This window comes from Sabethes cyaneus, chromosome 3 (genome assembly GCF_943734655.1).
Source record: "Sabethes cyaneus chromosome 3, idSabCyanKW18_F2, whole genome shotgun sequence".
Lineage (NCBI taxonomy): Eukaryota > Metazoa > Arthropoda > Insecta > Diptera > Culicidae > Sabethes > Sabethes cyaneus.
The window spans coordinates 59,874,571-59,897,299 of record NC_071355.1 but is presented as its reverse complement, the minus strand read 5'-3'; the positions used below and the strand labels follow the sequence as shown (position 1 = coordinate 59,897,299).

The window sequence follows — 22,729 nt, the reverse complement described above, 5'->3', positions numbered from 1 at the left end:
TCGATGATAAACAATCGTCTTCGGAATCAGAAACCTGCGAGCAATTTGCTAGATTCTTTGCCTCTGTCTTTGCATCGTGCGCTGCTTCTGACCTAGAAGTTGAACAAGTAGTTACTGACCTGCTAACATATTTGACTTAAATACGTTTGAGATTACTCAACCCGTGATTCTGGCTGGAATAAAGAAAATGAAGAATTCTTTTTTACCTGGTTCTGATGGAATTCCTGCGGCTGTTTATCATCGATGCGCCACATCGCTTGCCTACCCACTTAACGTGATATTCAATAGCTCTTTCGAACAACGTAAATTCTCAAAAATCTGGAAACAATCACTAATGTTCCCCGTGTTCAAAAAAGGTTATAGAAGAAATGTTCGCAATTATCGTGGAATTACCAATCTCTCGGCAGCATCGAAATTATTCGAAATAATTGTTTCGCACAACATCCTCTCCAGACCAACATGGATTCATGCCTGGCCGTTCAGTTACTACGAATTTATTAGATTTCACGTTTACTTGTTTTGCACATATTGAATCGAGAGCTTAGGTTGACGTGATTTATACTGACCTCGAAGCAGCTTTTGACAGAATAGATCATCGCATTCTTTTGCACAAGCTACGTCGTCTTGAAATCTTGGATTGCTTGATTGAATGGCTCAACCGATATCTTAGCGATAGAACGTTACGTGTAAAAATGGGTGCATGTATTTCATCGCCATTTGGTAACCTAAGTGGGGTACCCCAGGGGAGCAACTTGGGACCACTGCTGTTCACTATTTATTTCAACGATGTTGCATTATTGCTCGATGGTGGCTGGAAACTTGTTTACGCTGATGATCTAAAACTGTATATTGTGGTGAGATGTTTCGAAAATTGCAATCATCTACAAAGATTACTAAATATTTTCGTTGATTGGTGCAAACGCAATAAACTAACTGTCAGTGTACTAAAGTGTTCCGTCATAACATTTCACGTCATAGACGACGGAAAATTCAACGATGTCGACTGTCCACGATTGCTGTCGTTACTGGATTTCCGAGTTTCATCGCGGTCCCTGAGGAATGGATCGTTGCTTCAACAAAGGTTTCATCTTACTGCGTTCGGGTACAATGAACCCATGTCTTCGATGTTGCACCAGCACCTTCTCACGCAGAATCACCGTGTCTGACTCCTTCGCAATGTGTTAATTGTACTGTGGTATATTTTATGTATTTTTATTCATTAAGACATTATGTTGGATGGATACAATAAGGTATAAATAAATAAATAAACAAATTTTGCGGATCATACGAAATGATCCTAGACCACCACAGTGGTCCGGTTTTAAAAAAGTGCGGACATTAGCAATTGGGTAAAAATTACGTAATTTTTCAAGGGTGATGTCTTCGGTGAAGTTTGATAATAAAATATAGCGCTCGTGAAGAGTTCTTCCGAGACTCTACAAAAATAGTTTTATCAGAGAATTGCAAAGTCTATTAGGTTATATAATGTTTCTTCTCAAGTGAATTTTATCTTATTTGACTAAGATTTCTGAAGTATGACTGAAAGAGACTTGAAAAATCACCCATAAAACTACATTATCAATACGTGTAATTCACCTTATAAGCGGTTTTAAAGGATGTTTCATTTTTGTTTAAAAACGACGCTCCTTAAAACTTAACAATAGTTTTGACAAAAACTTATGACATTCTTCTGCAAGATTCGTTTATCTAAACAATACTGCCATAAAACTCTCTTAAAATCGTATATTCTTGAAAGAAAAATCATACTCTTGAATGAGAACATTCTAGCGTAAACAACTAATCTGTCAAAATGGGCGTCTGAACCTGGAGAAAATTGAAGAATATAGATCTTTTAAACGAAAATTAAGCGAAAATCTGTCTAGTATTTTGAAAACTCTTTCATATGAACAATCAGCGAAGTCACAAAACAATAAAGATCTCAGGACTAACTGAGCTGGGGAAGGACAGTGCCGGTAATGATGCATTTGCCAGAGACTGTGCGGTTTCCTCTAGAGTTTTTCGTATTTTTTAAACTGAATATAGAGGTCATAAGTCAAGTGTCTCTGTATGAAAAATGTTTGAAGGCGTTGAAGCAGTTGAAGCATATTTTTTAAAAATAGTTGTAACGATTCTAAATTAAACGCATAGAACTGTCTCATTTATTTCTCATTTAAAGGCAACAAAGCGGCTGCTTTTATCACCATTTTTATTTTCAATTTTCACTTATTCCCATTTCGAAATAGCAATATCTGTGAATGCTTATAGCTTATAGCTCTTAAACAATTTAAAACATTTAAGGCTGTGAAAAGTGTAAGATGTCTTGCAAGTGTTCTTTGAAAAGACAACCATAAAATCATCAACGCTTGTGGCGGTTTCTTTTAGTTTCAAGCGACTTTTGGAAGATGTTATAAATAGATATCAATAAAAATTACAAGTTTTAAAAGGATCTTTGGAAATTTTCTTAAGAACCTTCATTAGTGTGGGCCTCCCTCGCTTTATAATGGTTTTATGGCTGTTTTATCGCAGTTTTGTAGAAATACAAGTTTTGTGATCGGTTTTAAGCAGCACATGCTGGAAACCTCTTCAAGTGCACCTTAAAATTGAAATTGTTACTTGGGAATGGATTTGGGAGGAGAAACTACCGGAAGAGTGGATGGAAGGTGTGGCTTGTCCCAACTACAAAAAGGGCGATTAGCCAGATTGCTGTAATTAGCGCGGCATTACGCTAGTCAACGCCACCTACAAGATGCTTTCCCAGATTTGGTAAGAAAATTCATAGAGCAGTAGCAGGTGGGTTCTATGGGACCTCGTGCTACTATGGATCAAATTTTTACTCTCCGACAATTCCCCCTGAAATATCGGGAGTTCAACGTGTCCACGCATCATATTTTCGTGGATTTCAGGGCAGCATACGATACAGTCGAGCGCGGACTGCTATAGCAGATAATACACAAAAACGGGTTTCCGAACAAACTGACGCGAGTGATCAAAGCTTCCCTGGAGCGAGTGATATGTTTCGTGCGTGCTTTGGGGAAAAGTCCTTTCGAATTGCGCAGAAGATTGCGGCAAGGAACTGTCCTGTATGTTATTCAACATCGCTATTGCAGGTATGATCCAGCGAGCGGGCATCGAAACGAGAGGAACAATCTTCTGCAAGAGCAGCCTCCCACGGACAATGACTATTGACGACGATGAACTGGAAGTGGTTGATGAATTCGTATATTTGGCATCTCTGGTCACCGCCGACAATAATACAGGTAAAGATATTCAACGACACATTCAAGCTGGAAGTCGAGCCCACTTTTCTCTTCACAAGACGCTTCGATGAAGAAGAAACCGACGTACAAAGCTGACGCTGTTCAAAACACTAATCAGACCGGTAGTCCTCTGCGGACTTGAGACAATAACTTTGCTTACGAGCACATGCCGTATTTGAATGAAAGGTATTGCGGACTATTTTTGGTGGAGTACAAACCACGGGGTATGAATCACAAGTTGCAAGCACTATTTGGAGAGTTTACCGTCGTACACCTGAAGAAACCACGGTGGGCCGGTCATGTCGCAAGGATACCGGACGACTGTGCAGTGAAATCCCTTTCACTTCAAGAACTCCACCGGTACCAGAAATCGAGGTGCCGAACGTGCTAGATAGCTTAACCAGGTTGAACTTTGACTATGAGCACCTGAATGGCGCGGAACCGGAATACCAAGACAGCCGAAGTAATGACTACGTTAGTACGACGGATGATCGAACAATAACCATTATCAGCGTCGCCTGTAAAGTGCTTTCTAAGATCATCTTTTGCCGTCGATCGCCGCTAGCAAGTAGATTCGTGAAAAATTATCAAGCCGATTTTGTCGACGGGCGATCGATAACGGACTTTGTACTGCGGCAGATCCACCAAAAGTGTCGTGAATAGCAATTCCATACGCACCACTTATTCCTAGATTTCAAGGCCGCCTACGATACTACCGACCGTGAAGAGCCATAAACTTGTGGACTAAAACGGCTTTCTCGGAAAGCTGACAAGACTGGTTAAGGCCACGATGGATGATGGATTGTGAGGATATCGGGTGCGTTATCAAGCCCGTTTGAAACACGCAGGGGACTTCGACAAGTATTACCTGTGTTCTGTTCAACATCGCGCTAGAAAGTGTTATCAAAAGTGCGAGCTTTAACATGTGGGGCACGATCTTCAATAAATCTAGCCAATATATCTGTTTCGCTGACGACGTGGACATTGTTGGAAAGACGTTCCAGACGATTGAGCATCAAGCTAAAACGCGAAGCAGAGAAGATTGGATCAGTGGTTAATTGTCCTAAAGCCAAGTACCTGTTAATAGGAGGAACCGAGCACGATCGTGCTCGCATAAGCAATAAAATGGTAGTCGACGGGGACGAATTCGAGCTGGTATTTGTATACCTCGGATCGTGAATGACGTCGGATAATAACTGTTTCAAATACGCAGACGTATTCTTACCGGAAGTCGTGCTTACTACGGACGACCCTAAGCTGTGGTAAGCTTCACCCTCGTACTAAATGTATCATGTACAAAACGCTTAAGACCGGTAGTCCTCTACGGGCACGAAACATGCACAATGCATAACGAGGACTTGAAAGCATTGGCCGTTTTCGAACGCTGAGTGCTTAGGACCATCTTTGGCGGAGTATATATGTGAGAACAGTGTATGGAGAAGAAGGATGAACCAGCTCTTCGGCGAACCCAGTATCTAGAATATCACTAAAGCTGGAAGGGTACAGTGGGCAGATTTTGTTGTGAGAATACCGCACAACAGCCTGGCAAAACTGGTGTTCGCCTTGAATCTGGTACGTACCGGATCAGACGAAGTGGAGCAAGACCTGTAAAGTGTGGGACACTCGAGAAACTGGGGACGAAATTATAATCGTAGTCTTGATAGAATGGCGCTAATTGCAATAGCCACAAGAAAAGCAAATGCTGCGAACCAACAAAAAAAAATCACTTATTAAGAATGTTTGTTAGAAGTTATTATTGTCTCAATAAAGGTTATTCTAGAAATGATTGCCGTAAAAAATGCTCCGAATTTAAAGCCTTTATCCATCGCCAATCTAGCAATTTCAACAAAAAAAGTTAACAACCTCAGAAAAGCGGTAGTAAAAAGTAAATGGTAGCAGTAAATGAACAAGTAGTCAATATTCTACTATAATTATTGTCAAAATCTTTCAATTTGAAACTGCCTTAATTTCCAACTTGAAGTTGCTTTGCAACTGCCAACATTCCAAGAAATTTTGCCGAATTACGTAGTTAGAACAAATCTAAAGTTTAACGTAATAATGCAAAAGAACACTTGATTGTAGCAATCCATTTAACATGAATGTGTAAATAAGGGTAAACCCGCTCGTTACGTCCATTTATCTTAAGATACAAAACGAAGAAGTTTTAATTGAAATACGACTCATAATTAAAAGCACATTTTCTCAGCACTGTAATCATCTGACCCAGCTAAGTGTAAAATAAAACCCTTTATATTCGTTGCTGGCCTTTTGCTCCTGCTACAGCTTTTTGTTTCTTGCTTCTTTTCATTTATTTACTTTTTAACTATTTGCCTTACTCTCGTTGCCATCTGAGACGTGTCCTAGGTTGAATCCTTTTAACAATGAAATATAGCGATACGCCGTTCATATTATGTCTACATATTAGTGTATAGGCAACTTATTTCTCGAGAAATTCACATCCTGGTACAGGACAAAAAAATTACAAAGGAAATGCAATAAAGTAAGTAAAGAATAAGGGAATACTCTAATAGCGTGTGCAACGGTTTCCGCCGTTAAACAGCTAACAGCTGAGATTGTCTGAATTCAATATTGGTACCATTTCTCATTCCTCCCATTCCGTAGCAATATGTAACTGTCATTGATCAATTCCAATCCTGGAACGGGATGAAAAGAAAGCAAAACCATCGCACTGCTGGCTCATTCGTAGCCATCCATTCTATTGCACCACTAGAGCCAGAAGAAGAATAAAAAAACAAAAAAAATCCATACTCCATTGTAAGTGTTTCCGAAAGCTCAGCTCAACCTTTAATTCAGCACCCGTTTGCTCATCTAATGGAAGTTGAAGTGGGCGATAGTCATTTCCCTTGGTCGCAAAAGTTCCATTTCGTTTTCTTTCCATCTGAGCTGACGTTTACAACATATACATGTTGGTATTATGTATGCATTTCTGTACCAAACTGATGCTAACGTACCCCCATATTTTAACAATTGGGAACAAATTGGATACGAGTTTCCTGAAAATCAAACAAAACCCTAAATTAATAGTTTTTCATTCAATTTGCCATGTGTTTTTAACACAATGTCTGCGTGGGCCCAGAAAGTGTTACGACTAAAATTTGAACCCATTTAAAGGGTGTCCCACATCAAATTGCACCACGGAAGAAACGCTGTAGAAAATTACCCTTTGGTTATTTTCTCTTGAAAATTTGAATAGAAGTAGTTTAGAGTGTATTGTTTACAACCTATTTTTATCGTGGTCGGTTTTTCGAAAATTGGAAAAACCGTCATCCGAAAAGCAACGTTGCGAATTTATTTTGCGCAAGCACACGAAAAATCCTCAACTCTCTCATCACAAATGATGGGACTTGCGTCAAGGCGGACTTCCGGCAGCTTCCGGGGCTACTGTACTTCATCGCCTAGCACAAGTTTGATGTTCCGGAGGAAGTTAGGATGCAGAAACTTTCAAAGTTTGCCAAGAAATACATGATTTGGCAAGCGATCTGCCCATGTGGCAAACGGAGTGCACCGTTCGTGACTATCAGGACTGTAAACGGGCATATCTGCCTTATGGAGTGTCTACAGATGCGTCTGCTTTCTCTGTTGATGGAACATGAAGGCCCTATGATCTTCTGGCCGGATCTGGCTTCGTCCCACTGTTCAAAAGATGTCCGGGAGTGGTACGAAGTCAACGGGGTCACTTTCGTACCTAAGAACATGAACCCCCCCAATGCACCGGAACTAAGGCCCATCGAAAAATACTAGGCTATTATCAAGCAGGCATTAGGGGCCATCCATATCATACGTGGACAGTTTAAAGGGGGGTGGGGGGTTTGGAAACATCCACGCTTGTCCACGGAAGGGGGAGGGGGTATCGTAAATGTCCACGTGGAAAAGTTTTTTTTACGTAGGACTACGTCTTACAGCAAGTTTTGAGATAGGGTGTCATTCCAAAAAATCGAAAAATGCGAGCGTCAATAAAAATGATAGGTTTTGAGCGCTAATAGCTCAGCGGTTTTCCGATCGATTTTCAATATTCTTACACCAATCGATCGGAAAATCTTCTAAGAATTGACCCAATTGAAGAAAAGTATGGATTCTTGATGTTGAACTATTGAAAAATTTAAAATAATGAACCTATGTATCTAAACCTATACCATTTTGATGTCCTTGCTTGGGAAGTACGCCAGAAAGAGTGACAAAGCTCCCTCGTGCCAACAGATTTCTTACGAACGCGATTAAACCTAGTCCAATTTGATGTCTGTGTAAAGTGTGCCAGAAAAAATGACACAAGTTCGTTGTCCCAACAGATCGCCAATTCTTCACTGCGAGACGATTAAACCTAGGCGAATTTGATATGTGTTGGAAAAAGGTTCTACAGCTGTAGTGTTCGGTTGTAATACGACTCTGTATGAATACGCATGCTTGCCGTTTCATTAGAAGTGTAGTGAAAAGATGTGCTGTTGATAAAACAGGATTGAATTGGTCAAATCCCTTCAACGTGGGGAACTATGGGCAATAAAAACAGTCTTTAATATCAGTAAGGTAGCAGGAAAGCAATAGTTTGTGTTCTTGATTTTGTTAAACTGTTTTCAAATGCACAGTCTTTTGAGAATTGAACGTATGCAATGTTACTACTATGATAAATGTTACATACAACGCATGTAGCATGTATATATGATGCATATAGAATGTATGCATGAAGAATCGAATGATTACAAATATGAAGACATGCTACTATCACTACAAAGAGACTTACGTAGTCCTGCGTCACCTATATATGCGGTCGTGTCTTGTACACAACCCCTCTGACTTTTTTATACCAAAAACAGAAATTAGAAACAGAAATATTGAATTAATTATATACATAACCATTGATCAGTGATTATTTTTAGGCTCAAATAAAGTTTTATCTTCTGATGAGGCATATGTTGACGTAAACACATGAACCAAGCATTACGAAAGGATTTGTCTTCAGAAGATTTTTCGAACCGCGTCGCATTGGAAAGGTCCTGTGTTGTGTTAAAGTAGACGGAAAATCGCTCTAGTTAAACAGGGATACTCTTGACAGAGAAGAATCGTCAATCGAAAGTCAAACTGAAACTGACTTTCTTGCAGTCGATAATAATTCGTTGTACACAAGATGACTATGAACAGAAGAATTCAGGTCCTAACACCTTGCATACCGATTTTAACGCTGCGGAAATTTGACAGAAAATGCACGAAAAAACTACTAATAACTACTAAATTACTGAACGAAACTGAACAATTTATATGTCGTTGGATTGATAAAATGACCAGCAGTTTTATGGATGGGGTAAGAGAGCAGTTTTATGGACGGCATAAGAGTGGGGCTCCTATACAAATGAAACACATATTTCCTCATAACTCAAGCACTAATTGAGCAAATAGAACCAAAATTTAGCATGTAAGGGTTTTTGGAGACATGAATTTTTTCTATGGTGAATTAGGACCTTTGCCTTCTTTAAGAAGGGGGATCCCATACAAATGATATAAAAATTTCCTCATAACTGTAGAACTAATCAAGTAAATAGAACCAAATTTGGCATATGAAGATTTTTGGAGGCATGAATTTACTTTATGATGGTTTGAGACCCCTCATCCCTTTGGTAAGAGGACTTTCATACAAATAAAACAAATTTTTTTGCGTATGTGCCATATTTTCTGCTATTTATCAAGCGGTAGGTGGTGAAAGTAAACTAGTAAAACTTTTTCGGAGCAAAAGACAGTGAATCGACGCCGCTAACTTACGTGCCTGTTGCCACTTGCCACTCATGTCAAAAGAGAAGGACATACGAATGGCACGTCATATTTGCGATAAACGTGCTTTGGTTTTAATGATATTTGTAACCAAAAGCCCTTTTAAAAGTTACAAGCGGGTTAAAGTAAGATTATTGAAGCATGTCAAGCTACGCATAATCATATTTAATACAATAATCTGTAAAATGATCATTCATTACTATTTCAACCTTTATTATGCACAAAAGTGATTTTTAAAAGAATCTCTATGTCTCAATAGTTGCAGGCGTTGGCCTTATGAACCCCCGTTTACGTATTTTCAAAGCCCAAATCAATGAAGAATTGAATCTGAATATTTCACTCTTCTCTTTTAAACATTCACTTAAACAATGGGACTCACATAAACATATATATGCCAGAAAAGCAATTTACATTGATCTAATGATCTGATATAGTCCTACGTCACCCTTTCGTACTACCCTTAGGGCTGTATACCTTGTAGTTTTTATAAATACTGCATAAATCTAGTTGACAACAAAATTTAGCACCATACATTTCTATTTTGTTAAATTACACTTAAGAAACAAAAATGTCCACGTGCCAAACAAGGAGGGGGTAGGGGACGAGTCAAAGTCCAAGCTTGTCCACGTTGGGGGACGGGGGGGGGTTAAAAATTGGTATTTTTCGGTCCACGTGGTATCTAAATGGCCCCTTTTTTGTTTGAAACAAATATTCTGTTCATGAAAATATATTCGCTGCGTTAAGATTGGCAAGAAGAATGCAGTATTTAGATTTTTATAAACAGAACCCCGCTTTTGGACTCAACAACAGCTTCCAAAATTGGGCTCTGCGACGAAAAGTTAATGACTGCCAATTTCAAATTTAAATGAGATTAGGCAGAATGAATCTAGACCCGTGAATACAGAGTTGGAGCCACATCCTCGTCTGTCGACTCACTACGAGTTGGCGTATTCAGGATAGATGATGAACAGGACTGAACTTCTGCTAACGCATCATTCAGGTCCTGTTCCTGCCCTATTCTCATCTCCGCCAACTTCGTTTCTTTGTTTTCCGGCAGAGAGAGGCTGCTCGGTAAGAAATGGTCAACTGCATCAGTGACCGGCTCAATGCAGCAAGGCCAAATTACTGTGGAGGGCGCCTTGGTATTCCACAGGCTCCGTTGCGGCTGAATATTTATAGAACCCCCTCCAGCATTTATCCCTCGGCACGGGTCGCTTCACACCTTGGATTAGAGGTATATCCATTCAGGTCGTTACGTGATAGCCATGGATAACAGCTGTTAAAACCATCTTTTTTTAGGGGTTTAGAACCCTCTGCTCTGGTTCTCAGAAGCTTCAGGTTCGTTCGAACATGCATCTACAAAGAGCCATCATTTGCAGGCGGAGTTCCTCCTCTATGCCTTAGCGCGCCTCAATTGCATTCATGTTGAATCGGTCAAACACTTTTCCAAACATAATGAACACCAGTAGAAGAGAGTCCTGGAATTCATTGATCTACTCCAACATAAAGCAGCATTGTTGCTTGATCCAGCAGGATCCGAAATCCAACTTGCTGAGGCTTTAGTCGATATGCCCTGTATCCAGTACGCTAGAAAAGTTACGGTGAATAAGGGGCCATCCACATACCACGTGGACAGCTTAGAGGGGGGTGGGGGGTATGAAAATGTCCACGCTTGTCCACGGAAGGGGGGGAGGGGGTACGGAAAATGTCCACGTGGACAAGTTTTTTTTCATGCAATAGAAATTAGAAACAACTCAATAGAACTGCAATAGAAATTTTTTTACAACTCTTTCCTTCTTTGGGAAATGATAAATGTAACGGAAGAATCCACGAATATTACCCAGTCACGTGACTCATTTATCACAAAGATCGCATTTGCGTCAAATGATTGCATTTTGCCTCAAAATCAAATGCAGGTCGCAAAAAAAAGGGCTTCCATGGATAACCTATTTCCAAAAGGCTTCGCCTTCAAAAAATTTTACGAGTCACATTGCGTCGAAAAGGTCTTGTGTTGCGTTGAAGTAGACGGCCAAGCTGAGAGGTTCTGGATAAAGATACTCTAGAGAAAGATACTCTGGACAGAGAAGAATCGTCAAGCGAAAGTCAAGCTATCAGCTTTCTTGCAGTCGATAATAATTTGCAGTAGGCAAGATCATGAGAATTAAGGTCCTAACACCTTGCATACGGATTACGCTGCGGAAATTTTACGGAAAATCCATGGAAAAACTCAAATTTCCGCAACGCCTAAAAAGCCGTATGAATTGTGTCGCGGCCTTTAGACTGGCGCTTCCTTTCACGTCAGCTTTTTGATAAATACTGCATAAATCAAGTTGAAAAAAAAATTTAGAACAATGCATTTCTGTTTTGTTAAATTTGACATAAGAAAAAATATATCCACGTGGACAAACAGGGGAGGGGGGTGGGGGTTGAGGGAATGTCCACGCTTGTCCACGGAGGGGGACGGGAGGGTTGAAAATTGGTATTTTTCTGTCCACGTGGTATCTGGATGGCCCCTAACTAATTCACATCCATACATCATTTGGGCTGGCAAAGATGCGTCAGCTTTGCGCATCTCGGAAATGTAGTTAGTGTACAGAGTTGATAGATATCCAGGTGGAGGTTTTCCAGACACATGTTCACATAAATTTCTTGGTTGACGGTCACGGTTGTAATAAAAATGTCGCTTTTCAAGTAACAAGTACAGATAGTCTGCCAAACCTGATATTTCTTAACCAACTTTGGTAGTTTCATATGTTTGAAAATGTCTGTCAGCTTTTCCTTTTCGGTTGACAGCTCAGCAAGCTGTCTAAAGTCGAACATAACGTAGATTTTGTCGTCCATTATCACGCAATCGAACATCGTTGTGTACTGCTTCCGGAATCGTGTTTCGATCGTCTTGTTTTCTTTATGGTCGTGATTTGGACTCACTGCAATCTCATATGTCGATAGTTCAGATCGTTTTTTATTTTTGCACGGTAATAGACGACACTTCCAGTTTTTTTTTTGCCACATCTTGGATCTCGGTGGTTGGAGTTCTACTTAGCCCCAACCATTTTTTTTTTGTTGAAAACCGCGTAAATTCCAAAATTCGCGTAAAAAACCCGCGTAAATTCCAAAGCTTGTGTAAAAACGCGTAAATTCCAAACATCACATAAAAATAGTCGTGTAAAAAACAAACCGTGTAAAAAGCGACTTCAGTTTAATTGAGATAATTTCGAAATCGTTTATTCGGTACATTTTGCATGGTGTGTGAGTTCACAACGATACATCGTACCAAAGTTCTAGTCAAGAAAATTTTTAGGCCATAACTTTCCTCTTCTACCAGTGGAATGTCTGTTGTAAAAGTCAATTCATCGCTACAACAACGCCATTCTCCTATTAAATCCTTATTCACAACTGTGTGCTCCGTTTGTGTGGCCAAATTACGTTTTACTGCGATAAAATAAAACACATTTGTGAGCGCTGGAAACTTTATTTTTATTACTTCTACTTTAAACGGCAGTTGTAAGATTATTCTAGATTATAAATAACGAATTTTATCGCATTTCCGACTGCGAAAAATATTACGTAACAGACTCACTTCAGCTGAATACAGATAAGATAAGAATAGATTGATAACACGAGTTCTCTTATTTGGATAAATTTAGACTTTTTCGGACATAAATTTTAAAACATAAGGTTTGATTCTGAAAAAAAGAAAAGAGAAGATTGTTTTCCTGACTAAAACAGTATTTTTTCTTGTATGGATTCATCACCGCGACCTTTACCTTGATCTACTGTGATATTGCACGGGTGCTTGCTGTATTCCGCACTATATTTTTGCTATAGTCGCTATAAGATATGCATATTATTACGATATATAAAGCGTATTCATAATATGAAGTTTATTACTATTATTTACTGTTTTTGATGATTGTAAAAAAAATGCAAAATTTATAGCCTATTAGGTTACGATCGAGTTTATATTATAATGATGCGTGGAAAGACCATTAATTGATATAAGTTATTATATGAAGTACACTAATTGGATTTTACCATATCCGCAATACAGAACAGCGTCTTTTCGATGAAAAATATAAATATTCAACTAAAATGTAAACAAAAATGTGATGAATTGTCATGTCTCCGTCCACCGTTGAAATGATGTGCAAATGCTCTATATATGTAGGTTTTCCTTATCGCTAAAAAAGACAGTTGACACAGAACAGAAGTGGAAGTCCGAACGATTCGGCGATCAAAACTGGTAACAGAGTCTTTTTTGTTTTTATTTTTCTTTGGGAAGGTTTTCGCATAGAAGCGAATAACAGCAATATAAGCAGAACGCTCGCTGCCAATCGTATAACAGCTTTCACATGCTTTCGTGTGCATTCGTATGCATTCGTGCGTTTCCGTGGAAAAAAGTGACTCGCTACCGCCAGGTTCGCTAGTATCTGTAGAAAGTAGCATGTACGTGTTTGGATTTTTACTTCCACTTCTGTTCTGTGCAGTTGACCTAGTCTACCTATGGATGCATAGTTGACGTAACGACCAACACCATCATTGTTGAGAAAACGCATTTTTATCGGCAAAAATGTTTAAGGCCATATAATCTTAACTGCATACTTTTTCAATCAAATAATCTGTCAACTTAGTAGAGATCAAAACAGGGCCGATGGGGTTTCGTGATTCATTTCTTGTTTTCGTATTCACAAAATGCATACGCCAGTTTATGCGAATAAACAGACTGTTTAAAAGCCCGTGAAAAGCAGGTTGCTATGCTAGATGATTATGCGGGGAGTTACGTCAACTATGCAGAGTAGCTCTGATTTCCTAAATTTCTCGAAACATTGTTTGAGCATTGGGCATGTATAATAAATAGTTAAGAATGCGTAGAACCGAAAAAGTACATTTTGGTCATTTATTGGCTTTTACGTCAACTATGAGTCCATGGGCAGTAGTGCTATACGAGCCCTTCGTATTTAACTGTCGCACGCCATTTTTTAGTTTTCAATTGATGTTGCCGAGCGGAACATCGTTATTCACCGAGAGTTAACCACCTGTCGTCTGGGCAGCACTATGCTGAACAAAATTTCTATTTTATTTTTAATCGTTGATATTCGATGTGTGTCCTTTCACTGCAGCACAATACCGAATGCAGAATAAAATGTTAGTAACAAACAGCGAATTTTATTGCGTGGTCGTCTTTCCGCGAGATTGTAAACGTTCATCTATTAGAACGCCATTTCATTTCAGACGTTGCGCATATTCGACAAAACATTTATATTTTTTTCAATTTTTTACAAACTAATACAAATAATTTGCAAATTTTTTTTTATGACAGGTTGCTTTTTTTCGCCCACACAATAGCACGCCGCCAAAAAGCTCTCAAAGTTATGCATCATAGTTATGTCAGTTATGTAAAATACATAAAACCGCATGCGGAAAATATAGCCTATATCGCACCATTTTGCGGAAACAAAACTATCTTTCTCTCTGCGTATATTTTTCCACATGATTCTTACTAACAATTTGTTCATAAAATTATATATTGCAACATTTTCGAAAAATCGCGGAATTATTTTGTTTTCCATGTCGTTGGAATAAAACTGCCTGCTTGGACTTACCCCAGGTCTTATTTGATTTTAACCCACGATTTTATCAGTCTATGCAACGGTAACACCCGAAATAGCCCTCTTCATTTCCTTCGAACACTATGCGCTGAACGAAACCGTCAACCGCTTGTCTCAGTTGTGGTACATTTTCAGCAAACAAACTGTAATCACTTGCATGTAGCGATCCCAGAGGCAGCGAATGTCCTGATTGTCCCGAGGGACCTCCAGATCTAGCACACTTTGCGTTAGACATTGCATAAACTGGCGCACATGATCCTTAGACCAACCGTTTTGCTTCCATGGCTCGATTAGTCGCTCGGTCATTTCCAGAAAGAGCTGCCGCATTTCACGGGTCCGGTGCAAACTGCACGCAATAGTGATAATAGAACGCCAGTAAGCGCGAAAGTTGCTGTCAATTTCCTGATACACACGTTCCAACATGGTAGATTTTAGACGCATTGTCACCAAACTGTTGAAAGGCAGAATGCTAAAAATCAAAAATCACAATCGACGTGCATTTCTTACCATTTAATCTCCTTTTCCTTATCTAGTAAATAACGTATTTCCCTTAAATCCAGTAGAAACTCCTTATCCATTTCTGTGTCATAGTAATCTGGACCAGCATGCTGATAAGTATACGTCCAATTTGTCATAATTGCCTAAAAGAACCGAAAATAGCTGTATACTCAGAACCCCTACCTACAACAACAGTGCATCACCACCTGCGAGCATTCGAAGAAATCTTTAAAATTTAAATACTGCAGCTTGCGCTTCGTCGTTTCGAAACGCAAACATGCAATAAACACAACGGTCGCATACTTCTGGGCCAGCTCTTCCGGCAGAATAAACTGTTGCTTGATGTTGGTGGCCGTGTTTCCGGGCATTTCCTCTACCGCCTTGAAGATGCGCTTCACATTATCGAACTGTCGGCGACACGATTTCAAGCGAACGCCAGTCTTCTCGGCTACCTCGTCCAGATCCTTGCGGCTGCGGGAGTTAAACTTCTTGCCAAACAATTCCCGAGCGACAGCATCGTCCAGCGAGTAGTACCTGCGGTGGAATCAGTAGTTAGCGCTAGCATTCGAAGAATATATAAGCAGCATATAGTGACTTCTCTATCAGTAATGATCGGCTCTGTGGCTCAAGTTGGAATGATGGCTGTTCGGAAAGCTTAGCCGGGGTGTGGAGATCTCGCTCCAACAGCGAATAGGTACGATAGTGATCAAGTACATCGGAAGTAATGAGTTCTAGCGGAATGTCTGTCATCATGTTTTCCTTCTGTTTAAGCAGGGTAACAGCTTCGGAAGCTGGATGGATTAGTAAAGATGCAGGGTTTATTAGCTGGCTTACGGCTATTGTACAAACATAATACTCACAAGAAAATCCTTCGATCCATAGCTGATATATTTCCGGATCAACCAGCGTGTAGTTGCTGATAAAAACATCCACTTCTGCGAACATTTTCTGCAAAATTGGCTTGTTGAACGCACTTTTGACTACTATACTTCGTCGAATTTTGACAGATAGGTACTGTTTACAAACAGACGCGCGTGATTGGCTACGGGCCTGCGCAAATAGCACCAATCACCAACGAAGAGAGCAAAACGAGAGAGCAATTCTACTGCTTAAATGTTCGTAGTACTTCTAAACGCAAAAGTATACATACCTATAAGTTTAAATTTTAAGTCATTAAAAACGTTAAAAACCAATTGATGTTGTTTTGTTGAGCGTAGAATATAGATCTAATGTACTCTAATCTCACACTAATGCAGCCAATTCTTGAAACGATCCTGGAAAATGACGATTACTTGAATCAATCATTTTTCTTGTCAATGGCCAGGCCCGGCCAGGCCAGGGTACCGCAGAGAGAATTCCAAGGAATCAGGTGGAACCAAAAAAAATATCTAATTCCATTAACCCTAGAGCGCTCGTGCTAGTGTACTGAGTACACGCGTTTTCGAAAAACGCGAAAAAATTCTCAAAATTTTAATCAAATCACACCAGGTTTTGGTTGTATTCAAAGATCTACCCTTCCTCTTTCTAATAATGCCAAAATATAGCAAAAAGAAATAAAAATAGTGGTTGAAAAATGCTTGTAAAAATAGTGTGATCGCGCGCGTGTACTCAGTACACCAGCGCGACCACTAACGTAACTTTTTTGAAATGAAAAAAGTTACACAAGCGGTCGCGTCGTGTACTGAGTACACGGCGGGCAATATCTCAAGTTGGTGAAGAGATAGAAGGTTGCGACTTTCGACAAAGTTGCTTATCTAGTCAAGACACATCCGGTGATATACAATAAAGTTCGGAACTGATTCGCTAGATGGCACTAAAAATGAAGTAATTTAATTCATTTAGGAATATTTCGGAACCGTAATGAACTAGAAGGTTGCTATATAATACAATGTTGTTTGCAAAGTCAAGACGCATTTGATAACGAACACTGAAGTTTGTATCTAGTTCGCTAGATGGCGTATACGATGAAATTTAATTCACTTGGCGATATCTCCGAACCATGACGAGATAGCAGGTTGATGTTTTTGACAAAGTTGTTTATCAGCTCAAGATACTTCCGATGATGAACAATAAAATTTGAGGTTGGTAGATGGCGTAGATGACGAGAAAATTTGAGAAACTCGAAAATGATAGAATTCTGAAAATTCTTTTCAGAATATTGCGAAAACGTGATATTATTTGCTGCAAAGTAGTTTGTGTAGTCAAACGTAAGATAACGCGTCTCTGACCAACAAACATTTTTGCTGTTTCTGGCTTACGAAGGGCTTGTTTTCTGGATATTAGCTATATAATAGTTGAAAAAACTCAAGGGTAAATCGCTTAGAATATTGTTGCAGACTCAATTTAGGGAACAGCTTACACCATTGACTACAGTTGCGGTACATTCATTTCACAGTTTATGGCACACTGTAGCCCACCTTTTTGACATTTAAATTTTAAAATGTTAGAAATTGGCAGCCCTGCCAATGTTTGTTATTGTCAAAATGATCAAAACAGTCTGGCTAGGCGCAGGCGAGTTTAACAGGTTTCACGCGATTAGCACCTCAGCGGCACAGTAAGGCACAGACTGAACAAAATTTCTATGAATGAGTTGAACGGAACGTTTTTAGTGACTTACCCTTGAAAAAACTACTACTACTAAAAAAGGTTTTGTTGGGTAAAAGCACAAAAGCACCATTAATTGCGTAATCAATTTCAGACAGTTAGATAGAAATTGGTTACCTTCCTGGGCAATTGATACATATTGCTTCAACTTTTATAGAAAGACTTCTTTTCGTCTAGAATAGAGAGAGAAAGCCCAAGATCCTTTGAAGGAGCACTCGCACACTTGCTCATTTCCAATGAAAGTCTGTTTTGTTAAATGAACAGCACACAGGTAGATAATTATTGGTAAAGTAAAGGCTGATCCTGAAATTTGGTTGGCGATTGCCTCTACAACGTATAGTCAGATCGCCAGAAAAAAGATTTCTGGAAGCCCACGCTGCGTTTCATCACATAGTTCATAGTTCAAATATATTTTAGTGGGTGTTTGAGACTTTATACTTGCAATGAACTATCAGCGTATGCGTAAGGACAAAAACAAAACTGTTTGTTTTGCTAACGGGGTCAGACAAGGAACGAAATATTACCATGCACACATTTCACCAGCCAACCAACGACCAGCAGCGTCTGGGACACAATAATTTAATTATTAAATTCATATATACATAGAAGCTCGTAATTGCGTTTTATTTCATAAGTTTTCTAACCGTTTTAACGGCACGTAGTTTGTTTGTATCGCAACACGTAATTTGCTCGTATCGCATTGTATCAACATAAAAATCGTTGGAAATTTCAGTTGCGCGGTACAGTATCCCCCGCTAATCCGGCACTCAATAATCCGACGACTCGTTGATCCGGATCTCGCTAGTCCAGAAAATTCCGAACTAAAAAGCGTTGTACTTCGAACGAACTATTCGAAAGTAGTATTTAAAAAAGTTTTCAAAGGACTAGGTATATCATTTTGCGTGAAAAATACGGTATATTCAAACAATCAATTTTATCGAAATATCTCAACAAAATATGTAATAATAACGAATTAAAGAAGAAGCAATATCAAATCAATAACGCTTGTTATATTCGCGTTCCATTATGTTATTTTTCATCAATCGAAGCTTGCCGACATCTGGCAGCATATTTTCTCTATCCATATACAGTGGACCCCCGTTCGTTTGAACGATTCCTCATGCAAACTAACGGGGTTACTTTTTAATTTGAACAACTGGTAACCCGAAATATGCTGAAACCTGTGTGAACTGGCCGCCCTGCTCTTTGTTATTGTTTTGGTGGTTTGTTTTAGTTGGCAGTTGCAAGTGCGAATATTGCATTTTCTGATCAGATTTCTATCTTAACTGTTAGGAAAACGAAATGTGAAACCGAATAAACACGCTAGGTCAGTACAAACAAATCGTGTTTATGTGCATTGTCTGCATAAACAAATGATGTCATGTTGAGAATGACGTTTGAACCATTTTTAATTTGCACGTCGTGCAAACCAACGGGGTTCAAATTAAAAAGTGTTCAGATTAAAAATGGTCAAACGAACGGGGGTCCACGGTATTTAATAAAAAAATCCATCGAACTAATTGCACGCTGAAAATCAGTGGTCGTATCTAGGGTCGTGTCCGGTTCCTCCAACCATTCCTCTTGTATATTTTCATCATCGTTGCACTCATTTTCTTTATTTTCAGTTCCTTTAACATAAGCGACTATTTCGTAATCTGTATAAATTTCGCCATCTCCAGTTACCCAATTGCCAGATACATCTCGCACTCAATCGTTTTCCCAGCATCTGATCTCATCCTCCGTATATTCCAAACCACCCAACTTTCAATAGATATAACAATAGATTTAGCAAGAGTGCCGAGAGTGATCGATTCGTTTAGAGAATCATCCGCTGGCTCTGCGACCTGACCATCAGATGTTTTTAACTTCTTCCAAGAGTTATAAATCGTGCTTGCTGGTACTTCATCCCAAGCTTCGGCCACCCATTCAATGCATTCCGCCAGTGTGATTTTTTTAGTCGATCATCCATTGACAAATTCTCGTTTGTCAAAACAACGTTCAGCAACAGCTTCTTTTTGTACCTCTTTTTAATTGAATTGATCATTCCTTGATCCATCGGTTGTCCTTCTGATGTGCAATTTGGAGGAAGAAATACTACTGTGATCAATCGGTCGTCGGATTCCAAAACCATGGATCCCTCATGGTGCGCCGTGCAATTATCTAGCAGCAGCAGGGCTTTTGGTTCAATCCCTTGCTGGATCGAAAACTTTCGAACTAATGGTACGAACTGCGTATGAAACCACTCATTAAATAGCGAACTGTTCATCCAAGCCTTTTTGCTATGTTTATAGTACACAGGTAGTTGAGTTTTGTTTCAAAGAAGGCATCTAGGATTCTCTGCTGCTCCCAGAAACATAAGTGGTAGCTTGTGGGTACCATCACTGTTAGCACAAGGCATGAAAGTGCATCGCGTTTGGATCACTTTACGACCGGCAGCGATATCTTCATCCTGCAATGCAATCGTGCGATTCGGAAGCAGTTTCAAAAATAGTGCTGACTCATCTGCGTTGTAAATTTGCGAATGAATGAGAGTAAGTCCATCAGTAAGCTCAGAAAAGAAACCTTTAAACTTCTCAAAAGCTCGTATATCGGCAAATGCTCTTTCTCCGGAAAGGGAAATCATCTTAAGTCCATGTCGATTACGAAAACGATTATATCAGCCATTCGATGCTGTAAATGTCTGGGATTGGCACTGGATCTGAGCAAAGAAAAACTCTGTCTTAGTTTTTACCGTGTCAGGTGTCAGGATGTTCTGCTGCAGACGTTGTTGAAGAATCCAGATAAATAATGCCTCTTCCATTTTCGGATAGAGAGCTGACTTCGTAGTATGTCTTCGCTTCAATCCAGGTTCACTAAACTTATCCAGAGAATTCCGAATTTTTTGCCTACGGTTGTAAATATCATAAATGGTGCTCCTTCCAACTCCGTTCAATTTAGCCAGGACTTCAATTTTTTCATTGTTCTTCTCGATAGACCGATGTAAACAAAACGAAATGTCAAAACCACACTGATATAAGTTTGACTGTTTGAGTTTGAGTCAAAACCTCGTTAATCCGGCTATGAATTTGTCGGATTAACAGGGCGGTACTGTACTTTTTGCAATAGGTTTAGGAGCTTTAAGGTAACTATGCTTAGTATCACCCTTATTCTTGTTTTCGTTCGATTGATATTCGTTCGAAAGTTAAGCCGATTCGTATTCTTGTTTTCATTCGAATCAATTCGAACGTTCGAGCTCCCCTTCCTTTTGTTCATTCGAATATGAGAATAGTGCTTCCCGATTCGTGCAAAGCAAACTATTCGTACGAATGCAGGATACGGCCGTAAACAAGAATAAAGGTGTATAAAAGATTCATTCAAATATTTAAATCATTACTCCAACATAGCAGCATGGACAGTAAAAAGGTTTCGCAACAGGCCATATTGGACTTTCTTCGTGAAGAAGAATCATATCAATCTTCTTATATCAATCAATCAATCTTAAAAGTCATCTAAAGTTAAGCAGAAAAACATTATAAAGTTTAAAAGTGGTTTATCCGATACAGCACGTGATATAACAGACGAATTGAGTGCTTTTCTAAAAATTGTTGATCAGAATATGCTAGAAAACTTAGTTCGCTTCACAAACCAGCATATCCAGATCAAAGGTAAGCCGTCTGAAAATAAAAGATAGCAGTTCGACATTTTCGACTTTTTTGTTCAAAATACAAATCAAATTGAACCGCGATAAGCTTTTAGAAAAATAATTGAAGATAAAATTAACAAAAGGGTGAATGTCACAAGCATAAACAACATTCGCTCTTTTGTCAATTCTATCTAGAATTGTACCTATTTAATAAGGTCGACCAACGCAAGATCGAATATAAATCTGTTTGCTCCATCGCACAGTTTCATATTTTATATCTTGTCTTAGGTTTCTATAGCAGAGATCGGGACAGTCAACTAACACCAAAAAGTGAATTATCTGCTCTGGTTAGTAAGTCTAATAATTTTTACATTTAATAACTTACTGAAGAATATTAATAATCGCAGATTAACTAAAAATCTTACCATCTCAGTTATATTTTTTAAACTTTTTAATTATTGAAGTAACTTTTTAAGTATTGTTTTATTTTGCATTTTATATTTTTTAGGGTAAACACCACTTTTTTCTATAAATTTTATTATTACCAAAATTTTAGAGCACATCTGTAATTATATTTTTACTGTTCACAACATGGATAAGGTATTTTTATTTCCCCTTTCTGATAGGTATACTATACTTGAACGGCATCAAGAAAAGTTCCTATACAAATGTAGTCGAACTGCGGGATAAACATGGGACGGGAATGCCAATTTTGCGTTCGTTGATGAGTTATAGAAGATTCTTGTTTCTTTTACGACACTTGCGGTTCGATGATAGAGGCACTCGAGTGGAACGACGAAAAATCGACAAGATTGCTCCAATACGAGAGTTCATTGAAAAGTGCGAAAAGTTCATTGAAAATTGTAGGATGAGTTATACGCCAGGGGAAATGTTAACTATTGATGAGATGCTACACCCTTTTAGAGGACGTTGTAGTTTTATACAATACATGCCCAAAAAAATCAGAGGGGTTGTGTACAAGACACGACCGCATATATAGGTGACGCAGGACTACGTAAGTGTCTTTGTAGTGATAGTGGCATGTATTCATGCTTGTAATCATTCGATTCATCATGTATACATGCTATATGCAACATATATACATGCTACATGCGTTGTATGTAACATTTATCAAAGTAGTAACATTGCATACGTTCGATTCTCAAAATATTGTGCATTTAAAAACAATTTAACAAAATCAATAACACAAACTATTGCTTTCCCGCTAACTTACTGAAATTAAAGATTGTTTTTATTACCCATGGTTCCTCACGTTGAAGGGATTTTACCAATTCAATCCTGTTTTATCAACAGCACATCTTTTCACTACACTTCTAATGAAACGGCAAACATGCGTATTC

The 22,729-nt window shown here is 38.9% G+C and overlaps 1 protein-coding gene across 1 annotated transcript; it reads right to left on the bottom strand.

Moving 5' to 3' along the window:
- Positions 1 to 13,864: 13,864 nt before the first annotated feature.
- Positions 13,865 to 16,087, bottom strand: LOC128742954 (acidic fibroblast growth factor intracellular-binding protein). The gene is made up of 5 exons (XM_053839454.1): positions 16,003 to 16,087; positions 15,738 to 15,933; positions 15,349 to 15,676; positions 15,152 to 15,285; positions 13,865 to 15,095 (listed from the first exon to the last, which is right to left on the bottom strand). Exons 1-5 carry the CDS (start codon positions 16,085 to 16,087, stop codon positions 14,759 to 14,761), a joined length of 1,080 nt encoding a protein of 359 aa, XP_053695429.1. The 3' UTR covers positions 13,865 to 14,758.
- Positions 16,088 to 22,729: the final 6,642 nt, after the last annotated feature.

Bases quoted from the DNA above. Each gene is read 5' to 3' on its own strand.
- LOC128742954 (XM_053839454.1), bottom strand. From the start codon at position 16,087: ATGTTCGCAGAAGTGGATGTTTTTATCAGCAACTACACGCTGGTTGAT. The intron at 15,934-16,002 runs GTGAGTATTATG...TAATCCATCCAG, and splicing joins ATGGATCGAAGGATTTTCTT to CTTCCGAAGCTGTTACCCTG. The intron at 15,096-15,151 runs GTAAGAAATGCA...GCCTTTCAACAG, and splicing joins AAGGAAAAGGAGATTAAATG to TTTGGTGACAATGCGTCTAA.